At 36.2% G+C, this 16,993-nt stretch overlaps 1 protein-coding gene across 6 annotated transcripts; it reads left to right on the top strand.

The window, feature by feature from the left end:
* The first annotated feature begins 244 nt into the window (after nucleotides 1-244).
* On the top strand, nucleotides 245-12,552 carry LOC104907916 (uncharacterized). 6 transcript variants are annotated; one of them, XM_048644374.2, is made up of 12 exons: nucleotides 246-635; nucleotides 2,297-2,446; nucleotides 3,388-3,555; nucleotides 3,845-3,997; nucleotides 4,380-4,532; nucleotides 6,661-6,825; nucleotides 6,983-7,162; nucleotides 7,866-7,916; nucleotides 8,188-8,362; nucleotides 8,453-8,603; nucleotides 9,504-9,654; nucleotides 12,063-12,552. In XM_048644374.2, the coding sequence occupies exons 1-12, from the start codon at nucleotides 569-571 to the stop codon at nucleotides 12,092-12,094; spliced, it is 1,596 nt and encodes a 531-aa protein (XP_048500331.1). In that variant the 5' UTR covers nucleotides 246-568; the 3' UTR covers nucleotides 12,095-12,552. The 6 variants fall into 6 exon arrangements, with proteins under 6 accessions (XP_048500332.1, XP_048500331.1, XP_048500328.1 ...); XM_048644371.2 differs by having other exon boundaries at nucleotides 246-631; XM_048644373.2 differs by having other exon boundaries at nucleotides 246-631; nucleotides 12,071-12,552.
* The last annotated feature ends 4,441 nt before the right edge of the window (nucleotides 12,553-16,993 follow it).

A 16,993-nucleotide genomic window follows, 5' to 3' on the forward strand; every position in this document is an offset into this window, starting at 1 on the left:
AATTATTATTTTAGCGTTTTATTTTAAGAAATAATTAGGCCAAATTGAGCAAACATACACCATATTATTTTTCAATTTTAGATCCAAATTGGTAACAAATAGGGGTGGACTCATTTATGTTGGTGAGTTACTAAACACAAATTCATGGGCCACTAGACACAAATCACTTAATCACTCTTTTCATATTTCTTGTTTGCCAACCATTTTTTCTCTAGAGTGATTTTTTTTTTTTTTTTTTTGGTGAAAAGGAGTGATTTTTTAGTTTTCACTCTTAAACATCTACAAATTTTTCATAAATAAAACCCTTAGTCAGAAATCACTTTCCAGGTCAAAAAATCATTTTCCAGGTGACAAATCTCACTAATTACTAAACGAACAAGAACAGGACCTCGTTTCCTCTGCAATTTTACATTTTTTCACAGAAGTTAAAGAACAAAAAAAACCCAGAAAAAAAAGGGTAAAATGAGGTGGGAAAAATGGAAGATGAGCGAAGCAATGGAGAAGGGAGGTGGGCCCGGCAAGAGGTGGGGCCATACCTGTAACGCCATTAGAGGTGGGAAGCTTTTGTATGTGTTTGGAGGTTATGGCCAACAGAATTCCCAAACTAACCAAGTTCATGTCTTTGACACTGGTGGGTGGGTTTCTCTCTCTCATCAAATTTTTAATTTTGAATTTTGTTCTGGGAATTCTTTCTTTTATACTGTAATTGTTGTGGCTATGTTTTGTGACGTGGGTTTTTTTTTTTTTTGGTGTTTTGTCTTTTTAATTGGAATCATTATGAGAATTAACATTGTTATTTTGGTGTGAATTATGTTGTTATTTTTTATATTTCTGGGTACTTATGTGGTTTTTGTTGATGTTTTTTGTTTAGTTTTGTTGCATGGGTTTTGTAGTTGTATTATTATTGTGCTGGGCATTCTTGGGTGGGATAATTTTTTTAGGGTTATTGTCTTTTTATTTTTTAGTTTATTGGAATAGCTGATTTTTGAGGGTGTGTAAGTATTTGATTAGACTCAATTGTAGATTCTGGTCGGCTGGAATTTTGTTTGGAAGTAATAGTGTATGTTCAGTGTAGTTGAAAGAGTCTTCTTTGTACTTAATTTTACGTTGCACCAAATGATTTGTTTCACTAGACTGTCCTTTATTTCTTCTTTGTTGTTTTGTCGCGTTTTTGGTATTAACAAGTAGCCTGTTAGTTGCCTTCTGGATCAAAGGTTAAACAACAGTAACCTCTTTGCAATTTAGGATAACAATGTGTACATGCGACTCGTCTTACTGCACCCTAGATGGGAGCCTTGTTAGACATTTTGAAATTATGTATGGTTGGTTATTGGAGTAAATGGTATGGTGTGGTAATGGTAGGTTATTGCATTCCTTGATGGATGATGGCTCATTACATTGTAAATTTTAGTAATTTATCGCAAGGTTCTTGAACCAAAGGCGCAAGTCATCTTAGCTGACACTTGAATCGGAAACCTCAGCTTTAGGAACCTAGGGGTGATAGGATGTGTTCAAGCGCTTTAGTATCTCAAAATAACTGCTTGACTTGTGTGCATAGTATTTCTGAGATTCTTGTTTTAGGTGGCATTGAAGATATTATGGAAATAAGTTTAGAATGCAGCTTATTGATTTGGATTTCCTTCTTCCTATTCCTTGTATTACTTTTACGCCCCGTTTGGTTAGTGGTCACAAATAGTGGTAATGGTAATCAAATTTAGTGTTAATTTGTAGAGAAGTTTTCATGTTAATGACCTTGGAATGAAACTTTATCACAAGACATGGGTTTCCCTTTATAAATTTCTATTACCACCCAATACCATCTTCCCCAGTGGTAATGGATAGTAATGAGATTTTAGAAAGAAAATGGATAACTTGAGATGAAGAAGCATTACCATAGGTAATGACATTGGATTTTTAGTACAAATTTACACTATAATGCATTACCATTCCCACCATTTATTACCTCTTACCAAACGGGCCGTTAGTACTATTTTAGATCTCTTTTTTTTTCCGTGAGCTTTCATGTCGGTGGTATCTAGATAGAGATCTAGATTCATTGCATATCTATATAGGGAATGTGGTCAACTTTCCCTCATTTATCTCATTTTTCTACTTCTGTCTTGGTGTTAATTTTTCCACAGCGTCCAATGTGCTCAAGCTCTCAATGTACTATCCCTACTTCCTTCCCTTTCTAATTTCTCTCCTTCCCTTTCACTAACCTATTTCCCTAGGCTTTTTTTTAATGTGCATTTTATGGGGCTTCATCATTATCTCATATTGTGCTGTTGGTTTGTAGATACTCAAGCTTGGAGTGAACCAGCCATAAAGGGAACTCCACCAATTCCTAGGGATAGTCATACTTGCACGACAGTTGATGATAATCTGTTTGTGTTTGGTGGGACGGATGGGTTTAACCCCCTCGGAGATTTGCATATACTACACACTTGTAAGTTCTTTGAAACAATGTTTTTGCCTGTGCACTACTCTTACGGATATCTTTTATGCTATGGAAACATATTATGATGATATGTTTGCAGGAGTCACATTGAAACTAGTACTTGTACTTTTCTTCCAAGTACATGCTAGTTATATTCAAAGTAGCATCATTTAAATTAATCCTTTCCTGGCCCTGTTAAGTAAAATTCTTCTAGTGAAGATCAGCTAAAGTAAATTAACATATGTCACATTGAAACTAGTACTTGTACTTTTCTTCCAAGTACATGCTAGTTATATTCAAAGTAGCATCATTTAAATTAATCCTCTCCTGGCCCTGTTAAGTAAAATTCTTCTAGTGAAGATCAGCTGAAGTAAATTGACATATGTCAAACTATAATGAGATATTGAATGGCTTAGTATTATATCTTCAAAGACTTGAGAAGTATTTACTTGTGAAGGTTATACGTAGCTGCCATATAAGACGAGTTGATGAGACTGCATTTAAGATGCTCTATACATCTAAATGTATCCCGGTAATTTTATTTTAAGAAGGGTGAGTGACATCTTTAATGAACTCGGAGTTGAGTTGGATGCATGGGTAATTTGTGTGATCTACTGATCTTTCTTTTGTATGGAAATCCATGTAACCTGCATATGGGTTAATGATATACAGCCTTGTTTTCTCATGATGCATTACAGTAATGGGATTAACAAGGTTTTCTTTTCTCTTAAATTGCATCACATTTTTTTGTTGGAAACCTTTGTTTGCTATGGTTCCTAGTTCCAAGATACAAAACACATCCTTATCCCAATCATGTGGCGGATAAGACCACCTACTTTCAAAGTTTCTTACCCCTCTCTCTTTATAATATATTGTATTACCATTGCCATTAATGTGATAAGTAGTTGGTACTTGATGGTTCTTTGCTAATATAGTCCATACATTTGTAGCATCAAATTCATGGATTTCTCCACATGTAAGAGGAGATGGACCACAGGCAAGAGAAGGCCATAGTGCAGCACTTGTTGGAGTACAACTTTTCATTTTTGGCGGATGTGGCAAATCTATGAACTATCCGAGTGAAGTGCACTATAATGATCTTTATATATTGAATACTAGTAAGCCCTCTGCTTTCTTTCCTCATGTGAAGCAGTGAAACCCACGTCAATATTAACATCTTGCAGTGGCATATTGTTCATATGCATCAAATATTTGCAGCTAACATGGCACAAATACAGCAATGGAGGCTCATTTTTATTTATCTGTTCCATATATCCAAATTCCCTCTTGTGTAGTGTCTTAGTAGTTAGTACTCCTCTTAGCTTCATTTCCATGGTATAATAAGCTGGGAAGTAGTGACGGCTGAATAAGGAATTGATGTCAGGTCGCCTTTCCTTCCAATTGCAGAGAGCTTTGTGTGGCAACGTGCTCCAACATCAGGCAGGCCACCAGCTGCACGTGACAGCCATTCCTGTTCATCTTGGAAGAATAACATTGTTGTTATTGGTGGTGAAGATGAGCATGATTATTATTTGTGTGATGTTCACATCCTTGATACAGGTTTAATCCATTTCCTTAAGTATTGCAAAGTTATATCATTCAATCAGCAGACGAGTATGCTAGTGCTATCCGCCATAGAAGTGAGTAAGATACACGCTATACTAGTCTGCTTGCACAAAGTTTCTAAGGGTAATGTTATAGGTAGTTAGTCAGACCAATTGAAACAAAGTATTACTTATATGTTATAAAGAGGATTCAACAGTTAGCTTATGCTGTACATTCGTGAAGTGATCATTTGATTGGGGTCTTATTTGTTAACTTAATGATTTTTGTTTGGCACGAGTGGGATGCTTTGGACATTCTCTGTTTGCATTGCATATTTCCATGTTAGAAATAAGGGAGAGGGAGAAATCTTATATTTTGTGATTGTGTGTTCAAACAGATACTCTTGTTTGGAGAGAGCTGAATACTTCTGGTCAATTGTTGCCTCCCCGTGCTGGGCACTCAACTGTTGCCTTTGGCAAGCACATATTTGTATTTGGGGGATTCACTGATGCCCAGAACCTGTATGATGATCTTTATATGCTTGATGTTGGTAAGAACATAGCTAAGTTTATTCTCTCTTATTCTCTACCATTTTCATAATTTTACTGCTCTTTGTATCTTATTTTCTGAGGTACTTGTTGATCTTATTGTAAACTGCACAAGAGCTAAAAAGACATCTATCGTCATTTAGATTTTAATGGGTGTTGTTGAATTGCTTTTTTTAGCTCAACTTCGTCCCCATGTGTGTATTATATGCAGTTGATGCTCTTAATGACCACCTTTGTGGGATCAAAACTGGCAGAAGCAATTGTTCTTGGTTTGATTTGGTGGGGATGCATGGTTGCTATTTCCACTTTTAAATTTTAGTAGATAGATTATCATGGTTCCAGGGACACAATTGTCAACTTCCTCCCCACATGTGTATTATATGCAGTTGATGCTCTTAATGACCACCTTTGTGGGATCAAAACTGGCAGAAGCAATTGTTCTTGGTTTGATTTGGTGGGGATGCATGGTTGCTATTTCCACTTTTAAATTTTAGTAGATAGATTATTGCGGTTCCAGGGACACAATTGTCACAAAGAGTTATGTGTGGTTTGTAATTGCAGAATTTGGTACTGATAGGGCGCACTTATAAGCATGATCAACATTTGTTGCTTCAGCCTTTGCCGAAACTAAATTGGCGGAGTTGGTCACATGTATAAGTGGGTCAAAGTCTACTGGAGATAGAAGTGTAATAGGTGAAAAGGTCACTGATTACATTAAGTGCAGAACAACCGATAATGAGATGTGAAATTTAGCCTTAACCTAGTACTAAAGATGTGAAGAAGTCTAACCATAAATCTCCATCCAATTACCAGGAAGTTGTCATAAACTTCGAGACCAATGATAACAAGAACGCACTATTTAAAATTCTAATGTGAAAATTTCAACCAGGGAAAAAGTCACAAAGTCATTATTAATCGGCTCATATCAGTAATTCTTCTAACATGCCATGATAACAAGTCGCATGGACTCCCACTTTGTCTTAGTCCTTCTTAGGAATGCACTCCAACTTCATCACCCCAGTCATGACACATGAGTACATTTTGATGCCCACGACGTGCACAAGGTGGGTCCCAATCGGCATTTGGCAATCACACCTTCCATGGTTTTTAGATTATCTGTACACTTATTTATATCAATGAGCTATAACCCTGTATTTAGGACTCCCAATTACTTAATTTCAAATAACTAGCAATGGGTAGCAGAATTTGTCAAATGTCGAGATTCTCCCAGCTTAGATTTTCTAATACAATTAGGACATCTACTACTATCTTATAAAGAACACAAGAGCACTTAGATAACAAACAAAAAAGAAATGCAACACAACTATTACAATTGACATATTGGGCTTGTACCTGCCGTAGGCTTTTGTTTGTAATAACATAGAACTATTGTAGCAAGTGAAATCTTCACACCTATATTAGAAAAGTTTAAGACTGCGGTATTGTGAATTTCAGCACATCTTCACAAGGATGTCCTCAATTTAGGCTTCATATCTTCGGACATGTTGAGGCTTGCTGTAAATTTAGAGAGAAATCTCTCTGAACCATCCATGGTCATTTATTTGTTGCTTCGTACTTCTTTTTTTGAACTGACCTGTGACAAACATATTGGTTGAAGATTAAATGTCTAATAGTCTACTAAGATAGAAAGGACTAAGATGTTCAGTTTCTTGTTCTGGGTTCTCAGAAGATGCTGTGCGATTGTATTCTCTATTTAAGGGAAATTGGGCTTGACTGTGAACATGACAAGTATCCTAAACTTCAATGTATGGCAAAATACAATGCTAAAGATGATCTCTTTTGAGAAAATTGAAGCTAAAGTTTGTGCTACCTATGTGATGATATGTCATATGTAGGGATACCTCAACGAGGACCTTGATGAATCCTTCTTTTGTAAAATTCAATCTCTATGAAAGCGAGTAACTTTGTGAGATGTTCTGTATCTCCCATATTAGAGTTAATTGTTGGTTTTCTTTTTTCTGTATAAATGCTCATTGTGTTGTCTTTGCAAATTCCCATCACTTTTGTTCTTTTTTCTCATTATCTGCTGTTAATGTATTCTGAAATGATGCCATCGTTTCTACTAAAATAGTGTGTTTTACTCATTGCTTTTCTTAATGCATCTTCTAGATACTGGTATCTGGACCAAAATCATATCCAGTGGTGACGGACCTTCTGCCAGATTCTCCATGTCTGGTGACTGTTTGGATCCATCAAAGGGTGGCGTTTTGGTGTTCATAGGCGGTTGCAATAAAAATCTAGAGGCACTAGACGATATGTACTTCTTGCACACAGGTCGTAATATTATCTATCGTTTATTTTTATATACATATGTATCAGTATCTTTTCTGCTGTGATGTAACAGTATTTGGTTGATGAGAATTATTTTCCCGCCAGTTGAGATGCATAAAGTTGCAAAGTGTATCTGATTGCATTCTATTATTGATACCAGAAATTTTGAGAGATGATGGAAGAGATGACCGAAGGTTGGAAAAATTATCTCTCAGAAAACAGCTGAAGATGAAGTGTCAAGAACAATACATTCCTTCTTCGGCTAGTGATAAATCCCTTGTCACATTTGAACCAGCTGATCTTAGCCAACCAATTTCTACGCCATATAATAGCCAACAAAGTAAGACAATATATATGTAGTATTCTCTCATTTGTCTCTCGTTAAATTTAGCAATATGTGATGTCGTTTTTTAATTCAAGCACTTTGTCAGATGCCATGGTCTTCAACTTCATGCTTTAGTTTTACTGCTTTAGTCATCTGATCTTCTGACAGTTTAACTGCAGTATGGTGATTGATAATGCTAGCCAACTTAATCAATTTTAAAAATTTTATGGCATGGCTCTTGGGAGCACAGTGGTTAATGCTCCTGCACTTGTTGAAATTGTTGTCTGGGGTAGTGCCGTAGTGTGTGGTTTGAGTAAGGAAGGATTTCAAACCAATGAATTTGACTGTGGTGACATATTTTAGTGTAATAAAAAATTTGATAGTGTGTATCTCTGATGTAGAATCATAGTTTTTGTGTTCAGTTACCATATCTCATACACCAGTCACCAGTGGAGCAATAGCAGCCTGAATCCGTCCATAGAAGTGTAGAACCAGCAAGCCTTGCCAAGTGACCTTAGAGGTTGAATCTTTTTAGACCTGTACTGTCATACACATTAGAGTGGATGCAACAAATCTGGAATACTTGCTTCAAAGAGATTTGAAATGACTTCATGGATGTGATTTATGCATGTTGTTTGGAAAAGTGGAAGTATATTTTATGGACATGTAGATCACTTCGGAATCCTTAACATTTTTATGTGTGACAACTTATTCCAAGATAGATTGCTGAACCTACTGAGCCTGCTAGGTAGCATTGGAGAAAGAATAGGTGAGCTTGAAGATCCATATCTTCTGTTGCATTGGATTATCTTCCCGTTCATATTGAAGCTAACATTAATCTTGTTGCTTACTATCAGTGTGCCACTGTGGCACCAACAATTTCAGGACCTTTGCCTTTTATTTTCATAGTTTGCTAATGTTACGGTTTATTTTTTCCTTCACATAACCACTTTACTTGATGTTCCCAAGAAAATTCTCTTTTCCATTTTCAAATGCATAGGCTTGGGGTCTTAATTTAAAGGCAACGAACTATTATGCAGGTCAACAGTATTTTCATCTAAACATGTACCGACCACCAATAGGGAAGAGGACATTTCAAGCTAAGGTAACTAAAAACCTTGCGACTGGATATACGATTGAAACTACTATTGATGGGAAGCCTTTGCGTGGAGTTCTTTTTTCAACCTCCTGTGCAGCAAACCTGATTCCTCATGGGTAAGGTTCCAGCTCTTAAACTACTCTTCTTATGTAAACTTCTTTTTCTTGCAGCTTTCTCAAATTTCATTCATGGTGGTGTCTTGTCAGGGAAAAGGCTGCTGAAAATGTCAAGTCTAAGGTGAATGAAAATCAGGGTTCTATAATGATATCTTCGACTGTTCATGAGTCTCCTGCTGAACCTACCAGTGCATCAGTCACTAAAAGTGCAGAGCATTCCGATGTGGGCCAGTCACACGAGGTTAGTTGCTTCATTGCTGTCAGAGTCCTGACAGCTTTGGCACTGCCCTACCCAAGTGTAGAATTGCTAGAAATTATGTTTGAAAGTGCTATTTGTTTGATGAAGCTCTTTTCTTTCGATGTATCCTTCAACTGCATTTGTCCGTCCGCTTGTTGTTAGTTTGAGACTTGGATGATGTCCTGATGCAATAATTTTGTTGAGTTGCTCTTAATTTTTCACTTGTCTGATTAAAAGGCTTTAAGATGGCAATACAAGATAGCTGTAAGGTGGACAATGCTGCAATACAAGAGAGTTGTATCATATACTTGGGTAGGATGAGAGATTCTTTTATTTAATCTGTATCAAAAGTTTCGTAATATATAATTAGGTCTCCACCTGGCTGACGCATAACCTAAAAAACGAAAAAGGAGATGAAGAGCGGGTGAAGGAGATGGAGAACCAAAGAGAAATTAGGCATGGAGATGGAGGATCTCTATGCACTTGTTAGGTTTTAATGAAGGGGAGCGAAAAATTATCTGGAGCTTGCTGTTATATCAGGGAGCAAAAAGTGGCATAAAACAAGCTTATGGATTAAGAGAAGTGTACCTCTTATTTAATGCTCTTGAAGAGTCCAGAGCTCAGATGAATTTGTAACTGTTATGCCTGTAATCTTCCCCCATATGGGGGAGAATAGTCCATAGCTTGAAGGATGGTCCTGCTTTACAATCTGTTCTACACCTTAATGCCTCATAAGATACAGGAGATAGTTTGGCAATATTGATAAGTATATTAAGCTTATAATTCATATCACAATCAATAACAATCTGTTTATTCACTGTGGTTGCATGATCCTATCATGAGAGGCTAGAAGACTGTTGTGTGTTTTCTCAGCTATGCATGTTCTGCTTTGGTGAATTTCAGGTAGCCATCAAAGAGTCAGAGACTTTAATTGGATCAAATGGTGATCATGAAGTCAAGAAAACGGATGGAGCTGCAGCTTCAGCTGATATAGCCACCTTGGAGGATCCATCTTCTGTGGCTGAGGGCTCTGCCGCTTTTCTTACAAGCCAAGGTAAGCTTGTAGGAAAAATCACGACCGATGTAGAATCTATTTACATATGAGGAGCTAGTCTTCATGGATTAGAGAATCTTTGAGTGTTTGCTTTGGAGAAAATATCTCAGCTTAGATATCTAATGCTTGTTTATAATTAATGTAGAATTCTTTTTGTTAACAGTTAACACTATATCATATGGTTTGCACTTTGCGGATGATGATATATTTGTTTCTAAATTGACTAGTTGGTGGACATTTTCTTTCTGGAAGATGGTAAACATTAATTTCCATTCCCAAGGTGATAGCAAAAAGACGTGCAGAATGATAAGTGAATTATCAGGAAATCATGTACTAAATATGGGTACCATCAGCATTCTTGACTAGGAAAAGCACGTTGACATCTCGATTCTGTTTGCTGGATTGCACACTTCAGCACTTAAAACTTCCTAGTTCCTACTATTGAATCCCTCCAGAGCTCATTAACAGAAGCCACAAATGTATCTCTATCCTCTATGCATCTTGTGAATAATGTATTCCCTCGTGCATTCCTTTGCAAATATATTAGTTCTTTAGTTCCCAAGTCCTCCCAGAAACTTCTAACTGTTCAGACTCCTACTCCAAATTCTTCACAATAAGCTGTATTGGCTGGGTGGCTGCTAAGAATTGACTGTTGATTGGTATTTGGGCAGCTTCTGATGAGTAGGAAATTTAGGGCTTTTGGTTTGGGGAAAAAATAGAGAATTATAATCTACATTACTTGTTCTGCGGCAATAGGTCGTGTGAACCAAAAATCTATTAATAGATATGAACACATTCCAACTAATTCCCAAAAAATATAAATTTGTATCAAATTCGAACTAGTAACTAATCCCAACATAGAAGTATTGAAAAAACTCGTATATGCGAATAATCTCAAATAACCTCGATCATTCGTTTTTTAATGTTTTCCTTTTTTAGCTTAAATTTGATCGCCTACAAACTATGTTATACGTAGGATTTCTAGTTCAACTACTCCTATTACATAAAACTATATTTTAATTGGATAGTTTATGTTTTGCTTAATTCAAAGGAAAACTAGTAACTTACATGTATTAATTTAGTTTATCTAGTGTTAATACTTTTCACTAAAAGCTACCTAACTCATATGGTATACAGTTTTGTATGTTTTGTAAAAGTGTTGGTCAGAAGTTAAAAGGAGAAAGGTGGTCCCGGTAAGACTCATCCCGTTGGTCCCATTTATATGCATCAACTTAACAATTTAATGCATTAGATAATACTACTATATGATCATCGCTACCTTTTGTAGAATGTTGTTCTCACATGATAGTGATATTTACCTTAATTGGTGGATGTTTGATTCGCTTAATATATTTATTTTTCTATTCCCTCCTCAATTTGGTGATTGGAGTTAACCGAAAGCCTATTTTTTGATTCCCACACGGCCACACCATCCCCGGGATTTAACAACACCACTCTCCACCACCCTGGACCGCCACAGTGCTACCCCTCACCACCAGCGCTCACTCTAACAACACCATGTTGGTGGCAGTGATGGAGTTAGGGCGTGAAGGGAAAATGAGGATGAGGATGAGGTTCTCTATTCCTTCTTCTATGAACGAGAAACCAAATGACTGAATCTCTTGAACCAGACACAAAAACACATTTCCCTTTCTCATTTCGTTTCCTTTCCTTTCATATTCCTTTCTTAGTCCCCTTATTTCTTCTTACTGGATGGATGTGCAATACATGCAAAATGGAACACGTGATAATATCCCTTTTATAAGCCTCGCATCTCAGAGTTGAGTATAGTGCTGTTCATGTCCTCTACATTCTATTGTCTTGAAATCCATGTCCCCAGCTGGTCTGACAAATTTGTTCCAGGTCTTGCTGTTGCCAATCTAATAATTGCATATATCTACTTGCATAAGAAGCCAATTAGAGATGTTTTACTTTCTTTTCAAATGTTATGCCACGATTTGCCTGTTTATTAAGCTTTAGTAACTCATGATTGAAGTATGTAGAATATTGTAATCAGTCTTTATCTCATATTAAGTCATATAGATACTTTCACACAATCATCATTTTACAAATTTTGCCAGACGTGGAGAGAGTATTTGGACTTTGATTTCCTTCACCTTCTTTGTCCTTTTTCTTTCTATCATAAAACGATAATTCAAAGCACTCGTAGCATGCCATCTTGTATTTTTATAGCTTTTTCTCCAATATATGTTGAGACTTGTTCTCTAACGAAATTGAACCAAGCCCCTGGTGATCATATCGGGTTGTTCTTTCTACTTATGTTTTTTTTTTGTTTGTTTTTGCTTTGGTTGTTGCGGTGTTTTATATCCAGTATTCTGACTTAATCATGGACAGTATTGAATTATTTTGCTGATAGTATTTCTTCTGTTTTGTTTCCACTATGGAAGAAGACCAGGTAGAGACTGCTGAAAGAACGTGAAGCTAGACTACAACCTTTCATAGATCAGTTTTGATATTCAGAGGAAACCAATTTTTTTGCGGCTAGTAATTAGCGAGTTTGAAAGCCGTTGAACTAGACTAGAAGCTTACCAGCAACACAGGAACTCTGCATATGCAGAAAAATCTCTTCTGGGGTCAATTTTTTCTTCTATGCGTTCAAGAGGTACATATATTGCCACCAGCTAATTGTACATCCATAGCTTGAAGGTGATTGTAGACAGCTGACAGGTGACATGTGATTCATAACTCTTTTACGTTGTAGTATCTTGAAACAAGACAGTAGCTGCATTATAGTAGTAGCTGCAATTTCAAGTGACATCAAATGTAAAGTGATTCTTGAACTGAGTAGTCAGTCTCTTTCGACCTCTAATGGCCGGTTTACGGTGATTTCCACAATTTAGAAGGGGCATTCATCGTGCACCTTGTTCTTTGAGTTTAGAGTGCATGTTCTTTTTATTCAATGTTCTTTTCATTATGAGTTTACGACCTATGTTATTTTGAACATGATGTTGTACGGAAAAAAATCATGAATTTATTTACATCTCAGAGCATGTACAATGGTTGGTGTCTCTCCAACTAGCTCTTCACACTCTTTCTCCTATTCTCTCTCTTCAAGCTACTCTCAAGAGCCATGTTTAAAAACACCCAACAACAATAAAACCCTTTAAAGAGCTCTTTTGTGGTCCTTATGTCAATAAATGAACCTCATTTCATATTATGATCAAAGTTATATAAATTAAGTTATTCATGTAAATTAAATATAATTACAAATTAATCTTTTTCATAATTTAAGCAAAGTAGAATTTTTAAAAAACAATATAATTATGAGTGTTAATGTTTAATTTTCATAAATTTGGCATGGAATGAAGAATTAACCTACAACATGAAAAACTAATTTTTAAATATCCAATATTAGGCTCATTTATAGATAAAGGAAAATTATACTTGTTGGCATAATAATTATTACCATCTTTTTTATAATTTTTATAGAAAAGATCATTAAATGGTTGCATGAAAAAAAAAGAATTGAAGTAATTACAATAAAAAGGTGGGGTCCCACACATTGGAGAGTCATCTCTCCATCAACCCAAATGGTATCTCTCCCAAGAGCCCTTTGGCAAAGTGTCTCCATGGAGAGGCACCCAAGACACACCCAAGCGCCCCATTGTTGGGTAAGAGGTGGCTCTCCATTTTCTCTCTCCTTGGAGAGCTAGTTGGAGAGCCCCATTGTACATACTCTCAGTACATACAAAAAGAAGAGTATGACTTTATGTAACGTCTCGAAAATTCATATCCTTAATTAATCACAATTACTTATAATTAGCAGTGAAAATTGAACTTAAACTTGTGGGTTATGGGATCACTGATACAATAATAACCTTAAATAGTCCTTGAGATTATATAATATTATAAAACTTATCAATAACAATCATAATAATAATCATACGATAATCCTTCTAGCTTCCAAAATGTAGGATACACATAACATCATCAGTCAACGTAATCTCTCCGGATCCTTCCTTTGCTACCGTTCCAATTTGAGCCTTACAAATCTTAAGAGTGACATTCTGAACATATCATATAGTAAAAAATTTAACTACTTACCAAGAAACCTTGGGTCTAATAGTATGATTTCTGCACTCCTACATGCGAGACCAAGGTTTAGATTTCAGTGGAAGAAAAAAATTTAATGGTGGAGGGATTGAGGCTTGTTGGGCTTCCAGAGAAAATCCTTCTTACCACGAGTTCCCGAAAGGAGCCCCAAATATATATATGCTTTAACTACTCATAATATTCATTAGCAAAATCCCTTTAAAATGGTGTTGCAATTCCCTAAAACACAAAAACAAAATGTTATGTGTCGAGGTTCAATAACGAACTACTCTATCAACGTAAATTCACTTTAATTCATTTTATTTATAAACGGAGGGAAAAATACTTCAAATATGTAAGAAAACAACATTCATTCCGCTTCACTTGAATAATTCATGATTCCATTTTATCAGTTTCTATTCTAGTTGTTGTACATTAGTCGGGGATGTCTCTATGCATTAATATGCAAGGGTCTAGTAAACAGTAGTGGGCCAGTGCCCCAGCAAACAATAACGGGCTAGTCCCAATAAATAGTACGGTATGTTCACAACCTGCAGTTAGTCACTGGATACATCCAACCAGTTCTTTGACTTTAATTTATCATGTTACATTTATTTTACTTGAACAATGATTTGTATACTTCAGTAACTCAGTTTCCAGTCTTTCAATGACATCTCATAAACATTTACATTTTCAATGATTAATTACTATCATATATCATCTTATTGAATCATATATATGAATCTCAAAAATATATAATCAAAACATGTATAAATAATAATCCTGCAACTCAAAAACACATGTTCGTAATTAATCATCATTTTAGGGTAGCTTAGTGGAGTACCAACCCGAATTACAGGGTATTGTCCTGAGTTCGAATCCCCATCCAATAATATGTTGGGACATTTACTTTTGGGTTATTTAGCCTTGTACTCATCCTTTGAGCTGGTATGCCTGCATGCTAGTAGCTAACATGGGTTGGTCTTCGGACCAATTATCTTTTCTAATAAAAAAATTAATCATCATTTCAATAGCATATTATGATTTCATAAAACACATTTCAAGGGAATTGCGGGTACTAGCAGTAGTTGTTACCTCGATTGCAATATAATAATGTCCCTTTTATGCTTTTGAGGTCGTCCTTACTAAGCTTCTAAGAACGTGTTCTTTTTAAGTTTTAAGACGAGCATTTAATAATAAGTTAGTAACTAGCTGGGAAGTATTACTAGTGCTCTTTAAGTATGGTTTCCGTTTAGAAAGATTATTTATAAAAGTTAGAATAAAGTTCGACTTATTTTGCGTTTATGTGGCGAATAGTTTATTCTTAGCATTTGCAACTATAATAGCTTATACATAACATTTTTATAATGGAAAATTTGATTTAGTCAGTCCCAACTTTGGGCGTCCTAACAAAAACAGTCCCAACTTTCATTTTTTATTGTTCAGTCCCAACTTTTGGGGATACTTTACATGCGTGGACCTAGCAGGTTACCAACCTGCTAATGCAGGTAAACACTAGTCATGTGCCTCCACGTGACTTTTTTTAGTTAACAAAACCCAGAATCCCCGCCAACACATTCTCCTTCTACCTAACTTCTGTGAAAACCCCCAAAAAACTTCGAATTCGCAATTCTCCTCCCATGGCAGCACATTTCTCCTTGTAAACCTGCGACGAGGTGGAAGGTAGTAGGGGATTCGAAGGCTTCATGGTGGAAGGATGCGAGGAGGATGTGCGAAGGGTTGGGTTTGGGTGGGGTGGGGGAGTGATGTTACGAAGAGGAGAGAAAGGGGAGTGAGTGGTGGGAGATGAGCAGCGAAGGAGATGGGAGAGAGGCGGTTGCTGGCAGCAGTTTAGTGGCGTTGTTGGAGCTCGTCGGTGGTGGTCGACAGGTGGTTGATATGGTTTTTGGTTTTGGGTGCCGAAGAAAAATAGAGGAAGAGTAATATAAATTCTTAGTTGATTTTGATCATTTCTTGTTGTGGTTTTTGTGATGCAAAATTGAATTTAGTCTCCCCTATTTATAGAGTAACAGTATCTCAGTAACAATTTCCTCAATATAAAAATCTTAAAACCATTTGAATCCATGGAATTGGAAGAAATCAAGTGGCCAAATTCATGGGTTTAACAAAAATCCGGTGGGTATAATGTGTTTTTGTGAGAGCATGAATCGGCGGGAGTAGATGTTGTTCTTGTTATTCAATTTGTTGTTGTTGTTTAATTGTTCTTGATGTTTGATGAGAATTTCGCAAGAATCTTGTTGGTACTGGTTTTTTTTCTTTATTTTTTCTTTCTCTCTCTTTCTATTTTAATGGGTTTGTGAGATGTGAATCAGAAAAATGGGGTGGCAGCCTGGCAGGGGAGAGGGAGGGGACGGTAGTGGTAGGGGAGGTGGAGGGGGTGGTTGACGTACCGAATGAAAAGTGGTGCCAGCAAAGGGTCAATAGGGGATGGGGATGGGGATGGGGAGGGGGAGGGGGAGGGAGTGGCAGGGAGTCGGCACTCAACAGTGGAGGGGGAGGGGGAGGGGGGAAAGGGAGAGGGTGGATGGCTGGAGAGAAGGAAGAGGAGATTAAAGGGGATGGGGGGAATTAAAACATAAAATATATAATTAAAACAACAAAAATAAAGTAAAAATTAAAATAAGAAATATTTAATCTCTTAAATCGGTTACTGGTTAACTTGGACTGTTATTGTAAAGGACCCGAAAAAGTTGGGATTGAACAATAAAAAACGAAAGTTGTGACTGTTTTTGTTAGGTCGCCCAAAGTTGAGACTAATTAAATCAAATTTTCCTTTTATAATTACCTCTTGCCAGACCTTAACTATTACTTAGAAGTTGAATTAAGAGTCGCAACGGATCATGTCCTTCAAGTCACACGATGCTTTCTACCATATCGTTTCAAACAAAATTTTACCATAACATTCCTCAAAATGGAACTAGTATGGGTTGATTCAATTATGGAATCAAATGACTTCTATGACACTTTTCAGCAAAACTTATATTACATCCTTTCCACAATACATGCAACATTTCTCATTTGGACACTATTCATCAACCAAACTCTGACAATCTTCCTCTTCCATTATGTAAGAAAAAACATCGTCAAAGTGGGATCTTGTGTAATCCCCCATTATTTTATGAATTTTATAAATGCATTTTAATGTATATTATATATATTTTAAGGTTTACATGATCTCTTTCTTAAAAGGTTGACTATTTTAAAGTCAAAGAAATTATTTAATGGTTTTTAGTAGTCAAATGTTTTTATTTAGTTATAATTTAAA

The sequence above is a fragment of the Beta vulgaris genome, chromosome 5, assembly GCF_026745355.1.
Source record: "Beta vulgaris subsp. vulgaris cultivar EL10 chromosome 5, EL10.2, whole genome shotgun sequence".
Taxonomy (NCBI): domain Eukaryota; kingdom Viridiplantae; phylum Streptophyta; class Magnoliopsida; order Caryophyllales; family Amaranthaceae; genus Beta; species Beta vulgaris.